General features: G+C 48.2%; 1 protein-coding gene across 2 annotated transcripts in view; it reads right to left on the bottom strand.

Moving 5' to 3' along the window:
• PRUNE1 (prune exopolyphosphatase 1) overlaps nucleotides 1–20,160 on the bottom strand; it is a 30,967-nt gene extending 10,807 nt beyond the window's left edge. Inside the window, exons 1-8 of one of the 2 annotated variants that reach the window (XM_081841093.1) lie at nucleotides 20,017–20,136; nucleotides 8,839–8,946; nucleotides 8,445–8,549; nucleotides 6,943–7,148; nucleotides 5,499–5,683; nucleotides 3,606–3,764; nucleotides 1,785–1,879; nucleotides 1,538–1,696 (exon numbers count right to left, since the gene is read on the bottom strand). In XM_081841093.1, coding sequence (XP_081697219.1) covers nucleotides 1,538–1,696; nucleotides 1,785–1,879; nucleotides 3,606–3,764; nucleotides 5,499–5,683; nucleotides 6,943–7,148; nucleotides 8,445–8,549; nucleotides 8,839–8,946; nucleotides 20,017–20,055 — 1,056 coding nt within the window. In that variant the 5' untranslated portion in view covers nucleotides 20,056–20,136. Of the gene's footprint in view, nucleotides 1–1,537; nucleotides 1,697–1,784; nucleotides 1,880–3,605; nucleotides 3,765–5,498; nucleotides 5,684–6,942; nucleotides 7,149–8,444; nucleotides 8,550–8,838; nucleotides 8,947–20,016 lie in introns of both variants that reach the window. The other variant, XM_081841094.1, reaches the window with a different exon arrangement.
• Between the last annotated feature and the right edge of the window lie 2,172 nt (nucleotides 20,161–22,332).

Here is a 22,332-nt window from a genome sequence, read left to right as displayed (position 1 = left end):
AATCCCCTATCCGTTACTTCAGACAAAAACGTGTAGTCTTCGGTATTGAGTATATCTATCCTGTCAAAAGAGCAGATAAACGATGTGGTCTTACCCCAGCTGGACTACAATTCCCATCAGCCCCCACCAGCGCAGCTGCATGGGAGTTGTAGTGCAAAAGATCAAGCTGGGAAAGCCTGAATGGACCTCTCTAACATTTGTCCCACCAGCGTGGAAGACAGAGAGTTCTGTCCGAAACTGCTGCAATTCTACATGTTCGCCCGAGGCGAGGAACAGAAATCACGCAAGTGAATATGAGCAACACACTGGCCAACAAAATGCCCCAAAGGGAAACCTTGACGCAGGACCTGAGAACAAGAGCCACCCTCCCTTTCTGTTGTTTCCAGCAACTAGCATTCAGAAGCATTCCTGCCTCTGACGTGGAGGCAGAACCTATTGCAGCTAATAGCCTTCTCCACAAATGTTCCTAATCCTTTTCTAAAGCCATCATTGCCTCCTGTGGCAGCGAGTTCCACAGTTCAACAGCACGCTGGGTGAAGAAGGAATTCATTTTATCTGTCCTGAATCTCCCAACATTACACAATTCATTCCACAATCGATAAGAGACGCTAGAGATAAAGGAGGCTGCCTGGGAGGAGGGAGGTAAAGACAGTGAACTTGCAAGGAGAGGAGACAGGAAGACTAAAGCAATGAGGAGAGAAATTAGAAGAAGAGGAGGAGCAAAAAACTGCTCCAGCTAAGGAAAAAACACTAAGGCAAACAAGAAGGAAGGGAGTGTTGAAAGGAAGCAGCTGATCAGTAAGCGATCGGGAGGGAGATAAGAGACGCTAGCGATAAAGGAGGCTGCCTGGGAGGGGAGAGGTAAAAGCCCATGGATCCTCAGGATTTTTACACTGGGTCACCCCAAATTCACCATCAGATCACACTGAATGTCCATGGCTACAGCCTGCACCAAAAAAATCACACATCTACTGTTGTGTGGGGCCACAATGGCGTGAAAACATGGTTACAAAGAACGGATCCACATGGATCCTCAGGATTTTTGCACTGAGCTACCCAAAACTCATCGTCAAATCACATGTCTGTGGCCACAGCATGAACCACAAAAATCATACATCCACCATTTCGTTCAGAATATTTTTTTTCTTGTTTTCCTCCTCTAAAAACTAGGTACGTCTTATGGTCAGGTGCGTCTTATGGAGCGAAAAATACGGTATGTTAGTCTTGGCCAAAACAGATAGGTTTTAGCAGAAGCCGGACTGCAGCAGAATGGAAACAGCGGCGATTACAACCAATGCCGGAGGGGATGGAAATCTCTTCCTCTTTAAACACCCCTAGTTTAAAGGCGCAGGAGTTCAGAAATAAATGTGACCAGCCTATCACTGAGAAAAGGGTGGGGGCTATTTCTAACCAATGCTTTGCGGGGTCCAATATCCTGGAAATCAACCACAAGGCCCCTTGCAGCAACCTGTTGTGTTTTCTAGGGAAGGACTCGCTATTTTTTCTCTCATCCCGACAGGGCGCCATTCGAACTCACCGCTGCCTGGAGTTCCGGGACTTGGCTGTACACGGCGAGCTGCCTGAAAGGCACATTCTGCTCGTTGAAGGAGATGGTCATGGCAAGCAAGGCGTCGTAGCTCCTCTGCCGGCAGAAGGCGGACAGCTCCTGCTCCAAACCGGGACGGCGCAGGAAGACCTGAGTGGAGAGGAGGATCGTGAGAAAAGACAAGGAGGAAGGAACACAGGCACACCTGAAATGGTTTCTGGCCCCTTCCTGTGCTCACCTGTAGGTTCATGTATACGGCGCTGAGCGCAATCACAGCATTTTCCCCAGAGAGGGCCTTGAGGTCCTTCCTCAGCATCTGGTCTGTGGTGAGTCCTGGGTCATAAAAACATAAGAAGAGCTTTCCTGGATCAGGCCAGCGGCCCATCTACCGTATTTTTCGCTCTATAGGACACACCTTGTTTTAGAGGGGGAGAACAAGAAGAAAAAAATTCTCTCCCACTCTGCTCAGCGGCCCTTCAGCGAAGCGGCAGGAGAAACGGAGCCCCTTCCATTTCTCCTCCCGCTTGGCTGAAGGGGCGCTGTGCAGCTCTCCCTCTCTGCTGAAGCCGGGAGAGTCTTGCTCTCCTGGCTTCAGAAAAAGGAAGCCGAAGCCTTCGGAGCGCAGCGTGAGTTCCCACTGCGCCCTTAAGGCTTCAGGGATAGCCACCTGAAGCCTTCGGAGTGCAGCAGGAACTTGCACTGTGCTCTGAAGGCTTCGGGTTCCTTTCACTGAAGCCAGGAGAGTCAGTGCGCACTGACCCCTCTCTCTCTCCAGGCTTCAGCGAAAGCAACGCGTAGCCTCTGGAGCGTGGAGGGAGCACTCCCTCTGCACTTTGGAGGCTTTGTGTTGCTTTCGCTGAAGCCAAGGAGCCTGCATTCGCTCCATAGGACGCACAACCATTTCCCCTTAATTTTTGGAGGGGAAAAAGTGCGTCCTATAGAGCAAAAAATACGGTAGTTCAACATCCCGTTCCCACAATGGCCAAAAATGCCCCAAGAACCTTCAGGTTCCATCAGATGAGCTCTCTAGCTGGACCAGGTCAATGGCCCACTTAATCCAGTATCCTGTTCTTGCTGGGGCCAGCTGGATGCTTTGATGGGAAGCCCCTGGGCGGGACCTGAGTTCGAAAGCACTCACCCCGCCTGTGATTCCTAAGAAATGGTACAGTCATACCTCGTGTTATGTCCGCTTCATGTTACGTTCTTTCAGGTTATGTCCTGCAGCGACCCAGAAGTACCGCAAAGGGTTACTTCCGGGTTTCGCCGCTCGCGCATGCGCAGAAGCACAAAATGATGTCACGCGCATGCGCAGAAGCGGCAAATCACAACCCGCGCATGTGCAGACGTACTGCTGCGGGTTGCGCTCTTTTCATGTTGCGAACGGGTCTCCAAAACGGATCCCGTTCGCAACCAGAGGTACCACTGTACAGTCATACCTTGGGTTTAAGTAGCTTTGGGATGAATATTTTCGGGTTGCTCTCCACGGCAACCCAGAAGTAACGGGATGCATTACTTCCGGGTTTCGCTGCTCGAGCATGCGCAAATGCTCAAAATTATGTCACGTGCATGCGCAGAAGCGGCGAATCGTGACCTGCAGATGCGCGGATGTGGGTTGCGTTCGCTTCAGGATGTGAATGGGGCTCCGGAACGGATCCCATTCACATCCAGAGGTACCACTGTATTCAGAAGCACCTTGCCTCCAGCAGTGGGAGGGAGTTCCAGAGTTTAACTCTGCTCTGGCACAAAGAAGGGCTTTCTTTCGCTTGCCTTCAATCACCCAATATTCAGCTTCAAGTTTTACTTTTACAAGAGAAACCCTTTCCCCCCATCCATGCTCCCGGCACGATGCATCATCTTATTCACCTCTTACCCTATACCCTCTTTACTTGCCTTTCCTCTAAATTAAAAATAGCCCCAAGTGTGTATTTTACCTTTTCTTATAGGGGAGTTGCCCCACTCGCCCTGCCTCCAATAGTTTTGGCTGCCCTTTTCTCAACCGTTCCGGCTCTGCAATATCCTTTATGAGGCAAGACTAAGGGGGACGGAGGACGGCTCATACCTGAGACATCAAACTTGGCCCTCTGCAGGGCTTCAAAGATGACGCTTCTGGAGGGCAGATCAGGGAACTTCGACTCCAAAAGGGAAGCGTAATGGGTGTCCTTCGGGGTCACTTTGCCGGCTTCAGGGGACATGTTGACACAGTCCAGAACGATCGTACCTGCAGAGTCAAGTAAGAACCAGGATCAAGAGGCAACACAAGACAGTGCAATCCGGAAAGAATCTTTTACGTTTGCAGGTTTGAAAGACGAGAAGGGTGAGAACTGTGGTTCCCCAACTTTGGGGGGCCAACCTCCCCTCCTTGCTTCTACCCCCTAAAGGTAAAGGCAAAGGGACCCCTGACCATTAGGTCCAGTCATGACCGACTCTGGGGTTGTGGCGCTCATCTCGCTTGACTGGACGAGGGAGCCAGTGTGCAGCTTCTGGGTCATGTGGCCAGCATGACTAAGCCGCTTCTGGCGAACCAGAGCAGCACACGGAAACGCCATTTACCTTCCTGCCAGAGTGGTATCTATTTATCTACTTGCACTTTCGAACTGCTAGGTTGGCAGGAGCTGGGACTGAGCAACGGGAGGTTAGCCTGTTGCGGGGATTCGAACCGCCGACCTTCTGTCGGCAAGTCCTAGGCTCTGTGGTTTAACCCACAGAGCCACCCGCATCCCGGTTCTACCTCCTACCCATCCCTATTAAAAAGCAGAAGCGCCCAAGGAGGGCACCGAAGAGGACTGCAAAAGGAAAGTACCGTATTTTTCGCTCCATAAGATCCACCTGACCATAAGACGCACCTAGCTTTTAGAGGAGGAAAACAAGGGGGTGGGGATTCTGAACGAAACAGTGGATGTGTGATTTTGGATGTGGTTCATGCTGTGACCACAGACATGTGATCTGATGGTGAATTTGGGGTGACCCAATGCAAAAATCCTGAGGATCCATGGGCTTTTACCTCCCCCCTCCCAGGCAGCCTCCGCTAGCGTCCCTTATCTCTCTTCTGATCCCACTGATCAGCTGTTTCCTTTCAACACACCCTTCCCTCTTGTTTGCCTTAGTGTAGTATCTTTTCCTTAGCTGGAGCAGTTTTTTTGCTCCTCCGTTTCTTCTAATTTCTCTCCTTACAGCTTTAGTCTTCCTGTTTCCCCCCTTTGCAAGTTTGCTGTCTTTACCTCCCCCCTCCCAGGCAGCCTCCTTTATCTCTAGCATCCCTTATGTCACGCCCCGATTGGCAAACGATCAGCAGCTTTGTTTCAACACCCACTTCCCTCTTTAAAAAAAAAAAAAAAAAGCATGATCTGCTTTTTGCCCCTGGGAAATTCGGCTCCAGGGACCACGCATTCACTCCATAAGATGTACAAACATTTCCCCTTACTTTTTAGGAAGAAAAAAGTGCATCTTATGGAGCGGAAAATACGGTATGTGCAGGATTGAATGTAGGTATGTAGGAATATTTTTAAGGATTGCATGAAATGTATGTTTGTTTGTATATCCGTAATATGTATGTATAAATGTTGAATTATCTTAATAAAAAAAATTAAATAATAATAAAAAGAACAGAAACCTCTGCTGGATCAAGCCAACGGCCAAACAGACGGCGAAAGGAAGACCTGAGCTCTCTCCCGTCCTGCAGTTTCCAGCAACAGGTATTCAGAAGCATTACTGCCCCAGACCATAGAAGCAGAGCGAAGCCATCTTGGCTAGAATCCACTGCCAGCCTTCTCTGCCATGAATTTATCCAATCCTCTTTTTGAGAGGGAGCCCCAAAAATCTAGAGGGTGTCATGTTGCCCACCGCTGCTCTGCAGGGCTACGGATTCCCCACCTGCCAGCATTTGCCTGCGGGTTGTTGTTTTTTTAGCAAGCAACCCCTTCCCCTCATGTCGCTGCAAGCCGCTAGTCCTCACCGTGCAAGAGAGCTGCTGTCTGCCTGTCCAAAACCTGCGCCGGGCTCTGCAGGATCCTCTCCGTCACCAGCGTGGCGCATGAACCCACCGGCTCTGCCGTGACTCTGCAGGGAGGGCCCCGCTCCCGTTCCAGGGGCCGGTGGTCAATCACCTCAACAACCGCCTCGTCCAGCACTGCATCCCCACTGCAACACAGACGTAGCACAGTCAATATATGCACCACAGCATGAGCAGGTGCTGGAAGACATTTCAGCTTTGCTCGCTGCGCATCCTGTTATGAGAACGTGGCTCACCGCTTGAGTCAAAGCTGGGGGGCCACTGGGCACGCTTGCAGGTGCACCACCTGGCCAGTAGGGGGAAGTGTTAGCTGAGGGAGGGGCCAGGCCCATGGGTGTAGACAGCTCTAGTGTCCATGTGCTGCAACTGCATCTATCCCCAAACCATAGTTGTGTGCGTCTGTTGGCCAATTCAGTTCTAAGCACAGGTGGCGCTGTGGTCTAAATCACAGAGCCAAGGACTTGCCGATCAGAAGGTCGGCGGTTGCTCGGTCCCTGCTCCTGCCAACCTAGCAGTTCAAAAGCACGTCAAAGTGCAAGTAGATAAATAGGTACCGGTCTGGCAGAAAGGGAAGCGGTGTTTCTGTGCGCTGTTCTGGTTCGCCAGAAGCGGCTTAGTCATGCTGGCCACATGACCCGGAAGCTGTATGCTGGCTCCCTTGGCCAATAAAGCGAGATGAGCGCCGCAACCCCAGAGTTGTCCGTGACTGGACCTAATGGTCAGGCGTCCCTTTACCTTTAAGCATAGGGGCTGGGGGACAGGCGTGGGGTTTCCCTGGCACCCACAAAGCCTCTGAGCTCCGTCACTGCCCCCTTGGCCACCAAAATCACACACTGCTGAAGGAGGAAGTTTAAAGAGTGACGCGCTTTCTCAATTCCTCCTTCAGCTCTATGTGCTTTTCAAGGCATCCAATTAATTCCACCGGCTCCAGATTTTACCCAGATCCCTTGGAAAAGTGATGTGTGCGTTCGTGTGCACACGCCCTTTCTTTTCCTGTCTCTTCTGAGGTGTTGATCTGGGGAAAGGGGATGGAGAAGCAACAAAATTGGGGTGCTGTTCAAAAATGCTAATGCACCCACGGGGGCCTAAAAAAAGGCTGGCAATCCATAGCTCAAAAGACTCTCCTCTCACATCCAAGTCCTTTGGATCCCCTACCTCTCCCCTACTTAGACAGCATCTTAAAAAGCAGAGACACAAGGGCACAAGGAGAAGGGGACGACTGAGGATGAGATGGTGGGACAGTGTTCTGGAAGAGACCAACATGAGTTTGACCAAACTGCGAGAGGCAGTGGAAGACAGGAGTGCCTGGCGTGCTCTGGTCCAGGGGGTCACGAAGAGTTGGACACGACTAAATGACTAAACAACAACAACAACCCTCTCCACTGACCTCGGCAGGATGTGGTGGTCAACCAGCGTCAGCGAAAGAAGGCCTGCCTGCTTCAGGGTGGCAAGGTCAATCTCGTCCCGGAAGACGAGCGAACTCTCTGCGATGCGCTGCTCTTTGAGGAGGAAGGCGCTCTCCGTGCGCAGAGGGAATTCTGAGCGGGGGATGTTCAGGACCGGGATGAAGGCTGCCTTCGAGTCCGGGGCGGTCTGCGGGGCAAAACGAAAGGTACATTAAAATCCAGCTCTCTGTTACATGGATAAAGTTGCTCACGTTACCCAGTGACTGAGTACCAAAAAGAGCCTTGTAGATGTCTCTGAGCAACTGCGGAATTGGATGCCCTCAAACTCTCATTTTGTGGGGAGGAAACAAGCAGGTTTCTAGTCCTTAAGGATATAAAAACAGGCCCGAAACTGCCCGGGCAAAGCCCGACATCAGTCACAAAGGTACATAGATCATAGATCAGGAAGTGTTGGGGTATAAAGCAAGGAGACGAAAGGTATAAAGAAAAGTATTACAAAGAACCTGTGCAAGAGGCAATTAAGAAATATTCCAAGATAAGGCATAAACAGATCATGTAATTTATACACACACACACACACACACACACACACACACACACACACACACTGGTACCTCGGGTTAAGAAGTTAATTCGTTCTGGAGGTTCGTTCTTAACCTGAAACTGGTCTTAACCTGAGGCGCCACTTTAGCTAATGGGGCCTCTCGCTGCCGCCACACTGCCACCGTCCAATTTCTGTTCTCATTCTGAAGCAAAGTTCTTAACCTGAGGTACTATTTCTGGGTTAGCAGAGTCTGTAACCTGAAGCATCTGTAACCTGAAGTGTCTGTAACCCGAGGTACCACTGCATTTATATCTTTTGTCTTCTCCCTTATACCTGACCATACACAATTGTGTTACAGTGATACCTCAGGTTAAGTACTTAATTCGTTCTGGAGGTCCGTTCTTAACCTGAAACTGTTCTTAACCTGAAGCACCACTTTAGCTAATGAGGCCTCCCACTGCCACCACGCTGCTGCCGTGCAATTTCTGTTTTCATCCTGAAGCAAAGTTCTTAACCCAAGGTAAAATTTCTGGGTTAGCAGAATCTGTAACCTGTAGCGTCTGTGACCTGAAGGGTCTGTAACCCGCGTACCACTGTATTTACTTTTCCTTTTGTTGAATTGCTGGAATATTCTGTTCGTCTTGTTACATGTTCAATAAAATGATTTAAAAAAAAAAAATTTAAAAAGGAAGAAAGAAAATGTTGAGCGGCTGAGGGGCAACGTCCCTCCCCGTTCTCAGTCTTTTCTTATACAATCCACACCAAATCCAGTTCAGAGCACTCTGAGCCCAGAGCTGCCACATGGCGATGACCTCGTCGCTCCACGCCAGCCTCGCAGGCAAACGCAGAACTGCGGAACCAACCGTAGAAAGGCAGCAAAGAGGGCTCTTCAAAGGGGCAAAGGGAAATTGCTCCAAAGGGTGGAAGCGAAAGACCGACCTTTGCAAAGAAGTAAGCGAGGGCCAAAGCGGACACCATGGAGTCCAGGTCACAGGCCTCATTCCCCATCACCACGTGGACCTCCTGGTTCCTCCGGACGTGATCCTACCAAATAAAAACAAAGGGGAAATGGGAGAGGAAACGCAGAGGTTGAGCAACTGCTTTCCCTGGAGAAGATCCATTCCCAGGTAGGGCTGGGAGACTCCTGCCTGAAACCCTGGAGAGATGCTGCCAGTCCGTGCAGACAAGCCTGAGCTAGATGGAAGAAGGGTCCAACTCAAGGCTGCTTCCTACGTCTACACATTTTGCAAATGGAGACGAACGGGTGCCTTATGGATCGAGCCCAGGAACGAGAGACCTGGGTTTACCATTTGCCAGCCAGCGCTGTACTTACGCCCAGAGAAGCCTGTGTAGCCACAGGCCTGCTCCTCGGAAGGAAGATGGTTTCTGGAGGACGAGAGCGCCTGTGGTTTCGGGGGCAAAGGGGGCTGTTCTTGAGGACCTACAACGAAAGTTGTAGCCTTTCAGCGCTGGGTGCTGGGACAAGGGTCGATCTCCCGTTAGCGAGGGCAGGGTTAAAATCTCCCACTCGGTTGTGAAAACTCAGGGGTTAAGGCCGCAATCACACCAGGCATTGAAAACACACACCTCTCAAAAGAATCCTGGGAACTGTAGTTTGGTAAGATTGGTGGGCGCTGCACCTTTGTGAGGAGTGCGCTACAGTTCCCAGGATTATTTTTCCTTAGTCTCTTTCTCTCTCTGCCTAAGCATATTCCTTCCCTTCCTGCCCCCACCGATAATTTGTAAAAGGGTCACAACTCTGACACGGACACCCCCCTATTACAAACGCAAAACCTTTTGCCAATTGTGCAAGCATTATTTATCGTTTATTATTTACATAGATCTACATTTGTGCGTTGCGGTTGCTACCGGCACCCCAGTGCCCGAGTCTTTGTGTTTTCCTCCTCCTTTCCCATCCTTGTTTTCCTTTCATGTTACGCCTTTTAAGATGGTCAAATCTGAAGGCGGTCGCTGTCTTGCTTACTGCTCTGGGACGCTTTCCTGCTGAAGAGCGGAGTCTAAAATAAGAGATGGGAATACCACCAACACAAACCAGTCTCTGCCACGAAGCACCTTACACTCTTAAGTTAAGGCGGGGAAAGGGGAACAAACTGAAAGGAAGTTCATCCGTGTAGTGTAGGGGTTAGCGTGTCAGACTAGGACCTGGGAGACCAGAGTTCCAGTCCCCCCACTCAGCCCTGAAGCCAGATGTGAGCCAATTACTGTATTTTTTGCTTTATAAGACTCACTTTTTCCCCTCCTAAAAAGTAAGGGGAAATGTGTGTGCGTCTTATGGAGCGAATGCAGGCTGCGCAGCTATCCCAGAAGGCAGAACAGCAAGAGGAATCACTGCTTTCACTGCGCAGCGATCCCTCTTGCTGTTCTGGCTTCTGAGATTCAGAATTTTTTTCCCCCTTGTTTTCCTCCTCCAAAAACTAGGTGCCTCTTGTGGTCTGGTGCGTCTTATAGAGCGAAAAATATGGTACTATCCCTCTCAGCCTAACCCACTTCACAGTTGTTGTGGGGTTCAGTGAGGAGAGGGAGAAGCACGTCAGCCACCTTGAGCTCCTTAATAATTATAAATAATAATAAATTTTATTTATACCTCGCCCTCCCCGGCCAGAGCCAGGCTCAGGGCGGCTAACACCAATAAAATCACAGTAAAAACATAATAGAAGGGGGCGGGGGGGGGGAGAAAAAAACCAATTTAAAATACAGGTTAAAATGCAATTTAAAATGCAGCCTCATTTTAAGGTATCTGATAAATCCTTGGAGAAAAAGGTGAAATATCAATGCAATAAATAATAAAAGTAAATGAGGCAATTCGCCTTCTTTATCTTCCGAGGAGACTGTATCGCAATGGAAGCCTATACCATGTGCTTCTCTGAATATAAGGTTTGGATCCAATTGCAAGGTGCAACCACAAATACACACAAGGCCGCTGTGAGGTGCATTTTGGGGTGAGAAGCTGCCAAGAAGCAGGCAAGCGCTTTGCTGAAGCTTTCCCGGTTTAAGCCCATTTTCCTGGCCGCTGGGGAGACCTTGAAAGGTTTCTCTCATCTGCACAACCTAAGAGGCACCAGGTGCCGTTTCCTGGCTACTGCGAAACGCAACACGGCCCATTTGCTAAAGCACTCCAAGAGATAAGCTGGCCCAAGGTAAACTGATTTCCTCCCAGGAGCAGCCTTGAAAGCTGTGGCTGTGGCAAAGGTGGAGGCAGAGAAAACAGCTGCAGATGGTTGAGATGCAAAAAGGGAAATTAAAATCGAGGAGGGAGAGAGTGGTTTTTTTAAAAAAGAAATCAAACAGGAGAGATAGGCATCAGCACTTTGTGTAGAACATTGCTCGAGGGCCTTGGAGAAGCGGGTGCCCTTTTAGAAGCCGATCTCTCTCTCAAAGCACATTAGTCCAGCATTATTGCAGCCCATATAGGCTGATGTAGAAACATCACCTTGCCGACAAAGGTCTGTATTGTTAAAGCTATGGTTTTCCCAGTACAGTGGTACCTCGGGTTACATACGCTTCAGGTTACATATGCTTCAGGTTACAGACTCCGCTAACCCAGAAATATTACCTTGGGTTAAGAACTTTGCTTCAGGATGAGAACAGAAATCATGCTCTGGTGGCACAGCAGCAGCAGGAGACCCCATTAGCTAAAGTGGTGCTTCAGGTTAAGAACAGTTTCAGGCTAGGAATGGACGTCTGGAATGAAATAAGTACTTAACCTGAGGTACCACTGTAGTGATGTATGGAAGTGAGAGCTGGACCATAAAAGCTGATCACTGAAGAATGGATGCTTTTGAATTCTGGTGCTGGAAGAGACTCTTGAGAGTCCCATGGACTGCAAGATCCAACCTCTCCATTCTGAAGAAAACCAGCCCTGAGTGTTCACTGGAAGGACAGATCCTGAAGCTGAGGCGCCAAGACTTTGGCCACCTCATAAGAAGAGAAGACTCTGTGGAAAAGACTCTGATGCTGGGAAAGATGGAGGGCACAAGGAGAAGGGGACGACGGAGGACGAGATGGTGGGACAGTGTTCTCGAAGCTACCAGCATGAGTTTGACCAAACTGCGGGAGGCAGTGGAAGACAGGAGGGCCTGGCGTGCTCTGGTCCAGGGGGTCACGAAGAGGCGGACACGACTAAATGACTAAACAACAACAACAAGTTCAGCATCTTATGTCTCACCACGGCCAATCGGATGCCTCCAAAAAGCCTGAAGGAAGGGTGCGAGGAACACGGCCCCCTCTTTCCCCACTGCTCGCACCTTGAATTCAGAGGTACAGCCACATCAGATTCTGGTGCAGCTGGGTTAGAAACTCAGATATATACCATAAGTTAGGCGCACCGTGGACTAAGGCAGAGGTTTTTAAACTGCGGTTGCCAACCTAGCGCCCAGAAATCTCCACGTACAGTGGACGCTCGCGTTGCAAACGTGATCAATGCAGGATGCGCGTTCGCAACCTGCAGCGTTTGCAAGCCACGTCTGCTCACATGCGGGTTGCGATTCAGCACTTCTGTGCATACGCAAAGCACAATTTAGCGCTTCTGTGCATGTGCGACCGCCAAAACCTGGAAGTAATCCGTTCCGGTACTTCCGGGTTTCGGCGGTCCGCAACCCGAAAAAACGCAACCTGAAGCGGCTGTAACCCGAGGTATGACTGTAGTTGCATTTGGACCAGCGTCAGTAGCAAAAGGCGCCTGGTGAATTTCGAACGCTGGGGTGCAGCCGTTGTGGTGGATGATGGGTTCAGATACCTAGTGTCTCTTGTCTGTAACTTTTCCTCTGCCCCCACCACGAGAAGAAGAAAAAAGGAAGCGTGGAAAGATCACTTGGGTAGTCCTGGTGATTTAATAACACTCACAAACCACTAACAGGGTTAAAAATAGTAGCAACAGCTCTCTGGGTTTTGCAATGCAGTGCTTCAGCCAAGTCATGTTCACAGAAATGCACCCAGAGAATGTGTATCAGTGAGATAAATGCAGGAATTTGGGGCTAAGCAGCTCGTTTTAGATGCCCGTTCTAATTTGTGAGTGTGTTTTGGATGCCTGTTCCATGGCATTTCTCGAACTTGGGTCCCCAGCTGTCGTTGGACTACACCCCCCATCATCCCTGACCACCGGTCCTGCTAGCTAGGGATGATGGAAGCTGTAGTCCATCAACAGCTGGAGACCCAAGTTCGAGAAACGGGAACACGTCTTTGCAAAAACGTGTGTCTTAGGCAAAATGGCAAGCATGTGTCTCTTAGGCAAAACCATTTATTATTACTGAAGTACTGAATATTCTTTTCTGAAGGCTTCTTTTTTTAATTGCAAACTGACATATAAATGTGGAGACCTGAGCTTAAGATTGGAAAAAAAAACGAAAAACTTGAGAGAAACCAAAATCAACCACAAACATACATATTTTCCCATTGAAAGCAACCTCTCTAGCTAAAGAAAAGGAAGGAAATTTCCATAGACACAAACTCCCTCTATTAAAGTTTGTCAGGCTAAGGGAGACAGGTCTGAAAATTATTATTATTATTTATTGAATTTATATAAAACGAGGGTGCACTGCAAACAGCGGCAATCAGATATCTGCTGATGGGGCAGCAAGTCTGCTGATTCAGGACACGAGGTGATTTATCACCCTATCTGTGGGTTTGGACAGATCCTGGTGGGGAAGCGAGAAAGCTCTGCTTCAGCAAAGCGAGACAGCGTTTGCTCAAGATTCAGAGAGAGTGCAAAGGGAGGACTTTTCCGCTTAGAGAAAAGGCGACAGAGAGGCATGAAATAAAAAATTTAAGGTCTTATATATATAATAAATGTTCATATATGTACCAAGCAAACACATACATAAATATATAAACCACATGTCTGAAGCAGCACTCGAAAACAGCCATGAAGCCATTTTGGTTCCCAAACTGACCAAGTGATTTCTCCGCAAGGTCGAAGGAAAATGGAAAAGCCTCCCCATTGTCTTTTCCTTCACAAATCCTGTCTTAAGGGTATGTCTGTGTATGAAAAGGGTGAGCCTGTGACCTGGCTTAGGAACTAAGTATTTATCATTACAAAAGACTGGCCAGGCTCCCCAGGGTATCTGATCAAGTCACCATTAACAGGTAATCTGCCAAACAGGAGGTAAACAACGCACTCAGATTTCTGTTGTAGACCGCCTCTTCTGTGATGTAAGTATGATGTATCTGGGGGGGGGGTCTTGAGCTTCACCCCTTCTGTGATGTATGTATGATGCTTCTGGGGTGGTCTTGGGCTCCAGGGCTGGCAATTTAAAATATCTATATAAGGGCGGGCACACCTTGGTTCGGGGTCCTCCTCCTTTCCTGCGTGAGAGGGGAGCACCCTGTTGCAACAGTTCAATAAAGATCAGGCTTACTAGCTGCTTTGCTCTTCAATATTCTCTGGTTGGCCTCTGTTATTTTCTCCAACCGATGGAGAACCTGCAAAGGATTCTTGTGTCCCCCCTAAGGGAATAAGGGCAGATTTATGTTTATTACAGGTGACACGGTAGAAGCTTTGCAAATTTATGCAAGGCGTGGAGAGATGTTTTTCTCCCTGTCTCAAAACACCCAATGAAACTGAACGGTAGAAGATTCCAGGCAGATAAAAAGGGAGAATTTCTTCACGCAGCGCAGTGAAACTATGGAACTCCCTGCCACAGGAGGCAGTAATAATAACCACCAACTTAAGAGCATAAGAAGAGGCTGCTGATCAGGCCAGCATCCTGATCTCACAGAAGCCAGCCAGGTGCCAGCAAACAGGATTCTAGCGCAAGAGCAACTCTCCCTTCCTTGGGGTTCCCAGCAACTGGGCTCATAGTCACTGATGGCCATCCCTTACCAAACTACAGTTCCCATGATTCTCTGGGAGAAGTCATGGCCTTCAAATGGGCTTTATGATGCGTACACACCCTTGGCTACTTTTTTCTCTACGCCAGGCATAGGCAAACTCGGCCCTCCAGCTGTTTTGGGACTACAACTCCCATCACCCCTAGTGAACAGGACCAGTGGTCAGGGATGATGGGAGTTGTAGTCCCAAAACATCTGGAGGGCCGAGTTTGCCTATGCCTGCTCTACGCTTTGCTAGCCTAGCCGGTTGCGGTGCTGTGACTGCATTCAACAATCACGAGAGAAGAATGATTCATGTTTTAAAAATGGGGGGAAAGGAAGATACACACAATAAACTATACAGAAGAGGAGATTGTAAGCACTCAGATGCCACGCTTTGACAATGCGCCCAGCGCAGATGGCTTTTTTCTTACACAAACCAACAAAGGGGTGGGGCAGATAAATCATTTTGGCAACTGCAAATAAAACAGTGGTTGCCAAAAGGAAACAGAGGTGCCGCTCACCCCAGATTTCATCCCGAACATGAGCTCGAGGCAATGTCCCAACCCCAGGTACTGTGGTTATATGACAGGTTTGGCAAGGCACTTTGCATGTGCTCAGAAACACTCTCATTCTCCCCCCCAACAGAGCATCTTTTTTTAAAAAAAAAAGATGGATTCAGATGCCTAGGATTTTTTCTTCTTCGATTTCCTCGTAGGAAAGATGCTTCCAGGTCTGAACTTTCATGAAACTGTGAATGTAAGAAGAATCCCCAGTGGTGGTTCAGACGGAGGGCTGACACGGTTAAGCTTTCTTGCTCACCAGCAGGACATGGCGGATCCTGCCATTTGTCTTGGGCATCCAGTAATTAATGATAGACTGCCTTTGAAGCTGGAAGTTCCATCTAACTGGATCAATTTTAGATACTGTACCGCCTTTCCGTATATCAGGGCAGGCAGTCCTTTTTCAGGCTGAGGGCCGCATCCTCTCACTGAGAACCTTCTGGGGGCCAGAAAATAAGAGAGTGCAGCAATGCAACATGACTCTTCTGTAAATTTGGCTGCCTTCCAAACACAAGTCAAGAAGATTCTACATGCGCAGAGACCTCCATCTGGCAAGCAAGAGGCATGAGCAGAGTTCAAGGACACATTCCAGCCAGGCGGGAACACTCAAGGGAGGGGTGGAGCAGGGCTGGTGAGGGGTGTGGCCTGAGGAGAGTCCTGAGGGCCGGTTAAAGAGGCTTGGGGGCCGCATTCATCTGCTTGGCCTGAGGTTCCACATATGCTTAAGGGGTGGGGAGGGTTGCGAGGTGGCCAGAGACAAAGCCACCAACGGACTGATCCCCCCACCAATTTGTCTAATCCCTGTCTGACGAGCAGGCTTAATTAAACCTCAAACAAATTTTATTTGTCCTCAAACCGGCTTTCAGCAACTTGGTGCCCTCCAGATGTTGCGTGACTCCAACCCCAGCACATCTGGAGGGCACCAGATTGGGGCCTCCTTAAACAATCCTCTCATTGTTCGTTCCAGAAAAACAAGTTTTATAAACACTTACAAAACACCCGTTTCTCTTTTTTTGGACCCTCTGAGTTTAAACAACAACAACCCTCAGCCCAACAACTTTTTCGTGTTTTCCTTTTCTAACCCCTTCTCCCAATTACTAGGCTGCTTCATGGTGGAGAATCCTAGAACATCTGTCGGCTTTCTGAAAGCCACCACAGGCCGGTTCAATCCTCCCCGGAACCGAATCGTCGCTTTGAAGAACGCGGTGCAGAGCACGTGGTTGGAGCCTCACCTTACGCTCGGGCAAAGAACCGCTCTTCGTCTCAACAGCAAACTCCCTTTGCAGACGCGGAAAGTAACTTGAACTGTTCTTAGCAAAGGGCCATCCTCTTTGGGTGGACTTCTTGTTGTTGGCACCCGTCTGTCTCGAGAGACAATGGAGTGCCCCTCTGGGGGTGCAAGGTCAAACCGCTGCATTGGCAGCACTGAAGCGACCTCCCCTGGGCGCAAGCTTGGGCAGCGGGTCTGGAAGTCCTAGGTTGCCCAGATAACAAGACCCCGCTCTCGGCCTCGCTGCTGTGGTCCAAATGAAACTCTAAACAATCACAGGCAACACAAGGTTAATAATGTTCTAACAAAATATTTGTCACACGTATTATTTCACAATTCTTAAACAGAAAATATGTAATGGAGTCACAAATAATGAAAATCAATCAATTTTGCATCAACAAAATTAGAGAATGCAATCAATCAGTATCAAAGAGGCAAATCCAGTGGATGCTCGGGTTGCGAATGTGCATATTCGCAACCCGCAGCGTTCGCAACCTGCAGCGGCACGTCTGTGCACGCGCGGGTTGCGATTTGGCACCTCTGCGCATGCGCAAAGCACAATTTAGCGCTTCTGCACATGTGTGACCGCCGAAACCCAGAAACAAGCCATTCTGGTACTTCTGGGCTTTGGCGGGTGCGTAACCTGAAAAAACGTAACCTGAAGTGGCTGTAACCTGAGGTATGACTGTAATCCTTTCAACAGTCACAATCCTGTAACCGTGCAGTAATGGACGCTCCAAACATAGAGCAGTTTTTCCGGATGATGAACTGTTTTGATAGTAACTCTTCATCAGCTGGCGATAATGTAACATGTTTTCTGTTTAAGAATTGTTGAAATAATACGTGTTACAAATATTTTGTTAGACCATTATTAGCCATGTGTTTAGAGTTGTCTGTGTTGCAACACAGAGGATTTCCTTTGTTACATATCGGTGGTCCAAAGCAAAGCAGAGCAAAATATTTGGCACCAGCTGGGCTGCAGGAGTTACTGGGAGGATGCATAAAAGGCACCATCCAACCATCTTAGGGACCCCACTACGGATTTGTGTAGGGTTTACTCCTCAGATACAGAGGTACCTTGGTTCCCGAACGGCTTAGCTGACGAACAAATTGACTCCTGAACGCAGCAAACCCGGAAGTGTTCCGGTTTGCAAAGGTTTTTCGGAAGCCGAACATCTGTTTCAGCTGTCGGCATTGTTTCCGGGGCCAATCAGAAGCCGCGCTTTCGTTTCCGAACGTTTTGGAAGTCGAATGGACTTCCGGAACGGATTCCTTTCGACTTCCAATGCACGACTGTGTTGTAAACAAAAACTGCCCTTTTCCCTTATGGGGTATCCAAGAGCCCATATAGAGTCCTTACATAGGTTCCCTATTGGTATGAGAAGATAACAGAGGCCAACCAGAGAATATTGAGAAGCAAAGCAGCTAGTAAGCTTGATCTTTATTGAACTGTTGCAACAGGGCGCTCCCCTCACCCGCAGGAGAGGAGGAGGAACCCAGAATAATGGTGTGCAAGGCCTTATAAAGACTTTTGAAATTGCCACCCTGTAGATCAAGACCACCCCCAGAAACATCATACATACATCACAGAAAAGGTGGTCTAAAACAGAAATTTGAATGTTGTTTTTCTTCTGTCGTTGTTTATCTCCTGTCTGGCAGGTTACTTGATTGGATTGCCTGGGTAGCCTGGCCAACAAAGGTCCGTATAGTAAAAGCTACGGTTTTCCCAGTAGTGATGTATGGAAGTGAAAGCTGGACCATAAAGAAGGCTGACCGCCGAAGAATTGATGCTTTTGAATTCTGGTGCTGGAGGAGACTCTTGAGAGTCCCATGGACTGCAAGAAGATCAAACTGATGCATTCTTAAGGAAATCAGCCCTGAGTGCTCACTGGAAGGACAGATCCTGAAGCTGAGGCTCCAAGACTTTGGCCGCCTCATGAGAAGAGAAGACTCCCTGGAAAAGACCCTGATGTTGGGAAAGATGGAGGGCGTAAGGAGAAGGGGACGACGGAGGACGAGATGGTGGGACAGTGTTCTCGAAGCGACCAGCATGAGTTTGACCAAACTGCGGGAGGCAGTGGAAGACAGGAGTGCCTGGTGTGCTCTGGTCCAGGGGGTCACAAAGAGGCGGACACGACTAAACAACTAAAAAACAACAACGGGTAGCCTGGCCAGTCTTTTGTAATGATAAATACTTAGTTCCTGGGCCAGGTCACAGGCTCACACCCTATTCATATCTTAAATGTGCCCTTAAGACAGGATTTGTGAAGAAAGAGACAATGGGGAGGTTTCCCACTTTGACCTTGCAGAGAAGACATTTGCTCACTTTAGGAGGAATCAAAATGGTTCCAGGTCGGTCTTCCTGTGCTGATCTATGAACGCGCTTGGTTGCTACACTTATGAACATTACCATATATCGAAGACCATAAAATTCCTATCACAACTGTACAGACATATATGGATCCGCTGTCCAAAAGACCTCCGTAGCTCAGGGGTTCAGAGTGCGTGCTGACAGTCCCAGGCTCAACCCCACATTGGCATAACCCTGGAAAGCTGCTGCTGCTGCTGCCAGTCAGTGCGGAAAAACAGGGTTGCCATATTTTGAAGAGCAAAACAGGGACACAAAAGAGGACTATGGGTTGCTATGACGACTCTACCCAAGAAAGAGATATATACATATCAGATATAGACATAGCTCAACAACTTTGGGCCAAATAGTAATAATAATAATAAGGTCCAGGTTTTCACTTTTTGAAATATAGCAACCCTATTCAGTAATATAATAATAGGGAAAATGTATATGCACACAAATATGGGGGGGATGTATGTATGTATGTATGTAAGCATGAATCTCTTTTTAGGACCCACCTTGTTTCTGTAATTTTAAGCTGTTTCAAACACTTTTTACTATTGTGTTTCAATTGTTGGGCAGGCAATAAATTGTAATAATAATAATCTCTTTCTCTCATATATATATATATATATATAATGCCCTCCCATCAGATGTCAAAGCGATAAACATCTACCTACAGATAGGTAGCCGTGTTGGTCTGCCATAGTCAAAACAAAATAAAAAAATTCCTTCCAGTAGCACCTTAAAGACCAACTAAGTTGGTTCTAGGTATGAGCTTTCGTGTGCATGCACACTTCTTCAGATACGCTGAAACAGAAGTCCCCAGACCCTTCTATATAGTGAGAAGGTGGGGAGGGGTATTACTCAGAAGGGTGGTGGGAATGGGTGATTGGCAGATAGCTGTGATGAGCCTGTTGACGACTCTTGACGACTGCAATAGGTCTTACAGGAAAAAGCAAGGGGTGAAAAGGTGAAAAATGGCTTTGTCATGTATAATGAGATAAGAATCCAAGGTCTTTGTTCAGACCAGGTCTCTCCATGGTTTTAAGTTTGGTAATAAGTTGCAATTCAGCAGCCTCTGAAGTGTGCATGCACACGAAAGCTCATACCTAGAACTGACTTAGTTGGTCTTTAAGGTGCTACTGGAAGGAATTTTTTTATTTTGTTTAAACATCTACCTGACATCTGAAGGCAGCCTTGTTCAGGGAAGTTTTTAATGTGTGACATTTTAGTGTATCTTTCATCTTTGTTGGAAGCTGCCCAGAGTGGCTGGGGAAACCCAGCCAGATGGGCGGGGTACAAATAATAATAAATAATAATAATAATAATAATAATAATAATAATGATTATGATGATGCTGTAAATATGAGGTGTGCATCATATTTACAGCTCCGCCCCCAGACACACATCCCTGCCCAGGGTGACACAATTTCCTCTCATGAGAGCGTCCCTTTTAAAAGCAGCCTATATTTTTACGTCTCTATATGGCGAGGCGGGTACCTGAAGGGCGGCTTTGCGGCCTCCCAGGAAGCTCTCCATGTCCGAGCTGGCGGAGCTGGCGGAGGGGGAGGAGGCCGCCTGGCGGAGCCCGCGAGAGGGGAAGAGGAGGAGGAGGAGGAGGACGGGAAGGCTTGCTGCTCCTCCTCCTCCTCCTCCTCCCTCTCTTCTTTCTCCCGCCGCGGCCTGCTCCCTCTCCCCCGCCAAGCAGGCGGCTTCGCCGGGAGGGAAAACCAATCGAGGGCGGGGATCGCCGCGGGGCCTACATGCGGGGAAATCGTGTCGTGCTTGTGAAACCCAGTCAGACGGGCGGGTACTAACAACAATAACAACAACAACATTCTTATTTATTACTGTTTTATTTTAGAGCAAAGAGACAAACGAGCGACCGAGCGCCTTTTTTGGCAGTTAAGCGAGCGTCGTTCCCTCAGGGTGGTTTTTTTTTAAGGGGCGGGGCACGTCGACCGCGCAGCGGCGCAGGCTGATCCTGACAGGCGGAGCGGGACGTCAATCAGAGCACGGTGCGCACGCGCAGAAGAGCACTTGTGCTCTCTTCCGCCCCGCCTCTGTGCCGACAGTTGCTCGAACTTACTACAGGCGGCAGGGCCAGCGTGGCGTAGTGGCCGCGCCGTCGGCGGAAGTGACGAAATTGGGAAAGAGAATGGGGGGGGGAAGCAGCCGCCGAGTCGCAGGTTCGAGTCCCACCACCCACATTTCTGAACCACTATGGGGTTGCGTGATACCTAAAGCTCTTCTAAGTTTAGACCCGTTGAAATGGGTCTAATTAATGAATTGAGATTCATGCTGCTTAATAGACCTCGCTTAGGTGCAATTCATTTCAATGGGTCTACTCTTTGGGAGTGCCAGTCCCCATTGAATTCAATGGGTCTTGAAACATCTGAGTAAACGTGAATATTCGGGGCTGGGCTGTGTAAGCTCAAGCCAGTTGTAGTAACCTGCTCAGCGTAGACCCATTTAAATTGATGACATGCCTCAAAGACTATTTAGTTAAATATGTTAAGATAACTTAATTGGAAAAACTTGCAAATACCAGTTACAGATAGGTAGCCGTGTTGGTCTGCCATAGTCAAAACAAAATTAAAAAATTCCTTCCAGTAGCACCTTAAAGACCAACTAAGTTAGTTCTTAGTTGGTCTTTAAGGTGCTACTGGAAGGAATTTTTTAATTTTGTTTTGCAAATACCAGATAGGCTTAGGATTTAAATATGCAATGTTAGAGAATTTAAATATGCAATGTTTAAATATGCAATCTTAGGATTTAAATATGCAATGTTAGATACGTGTATCTGAAGAAGTGTGCATGCACACGAAAGCTCATACCAAGAACTGACTTAGTTGGTCTTTAAGGTGCTACTGGAAGGAATTTGTTTTGTTACAATGATATACACTGAAATTCAGCCAGGGGGATTTGAGGAAGTCAAGTAACAATGTTACTAAGATTGGATTAAGTACAATTCAGATCTATGTTTGTCTGTTTTAAAATTTTGGAAAATCAATTTTAAAAAATGGGAAAAAATTGAATTGACGACATGCCCATTGTTTTCAGTGGGTCTGCTCTGGAGTAGCACTTAGTTGCATATAACCCAATGGGGGAGTGTTGCAGCGCAACCGGGTGATGTTGCAGCGCACCCCATGCATACCCTTATTTCTGAGGAAGTGTGCATAGGAGTGCGTTGTAGGAACGTGATCCTGGCACAGTTTACTTGAGAGTAAACCTTCTTCTGGTTGCTCTGCAGGGCTGCAATGCAGGACACACACAGTGAACACAGTGGGACTTAATTCAGAGTAAACATAAATGGGAAAGAGCTATCAGCTCACTTGGGGGTGTCAGGCTAGGACCTGGCAGACCAGGGTTCAAGTCCTCCCTTAGGCTTGGAGCTGACGGCATGTGACCTTGGGCCAGTTATTGACTTGTCAGTCTGACCTACCTCCCTGGGTTGTTGTTAGGATAAAATGGAGAACCATGTTTGGAGGACAGGCAGGAAATAAATGTTGGTAAATGCAAGAAGTCCTTCCATTACACTCCTGTGTGCATTTACCCCGAAGTAAAGTCCACTGAGAAGTACCTGGGAGTCAGGAAATGTGGTTTACTGGAGAAAAAATCCCATTGAACTCAGTGGGATTTGCCTGTGTGTATATTTCAGTGCCTACACGAGGCTGCAAATCCAGCAGCATATATTCTGAAGGCAATGGCCCTAGCCTCTGAATAAACATAAATACATCTGGGCTGTCCCGAAATTCCAGCTCTGCCCCTTTAAGACTCCAAACACCCTCCTTTAGAGCTGGCCTTTTGGATTCT

The sequence above is a fragment of the Podarcis erhardii genome, assembly GCF_964252035.2.
Source record: "Podarcis erhardii genome assembly, chromosome: 15".
In the NCBI taxonomy this organism is placed as follows: Eukaryota; Metazoa; Chordata; class Lepidosauria; order Squamata; family Lacertidae; genus Podarcis; species Podarcis erhardii.
Note: the sequence above shows the minus strand (reverse complement) of the source record. Positions and strands in the feature narration are given on the sequence as shown.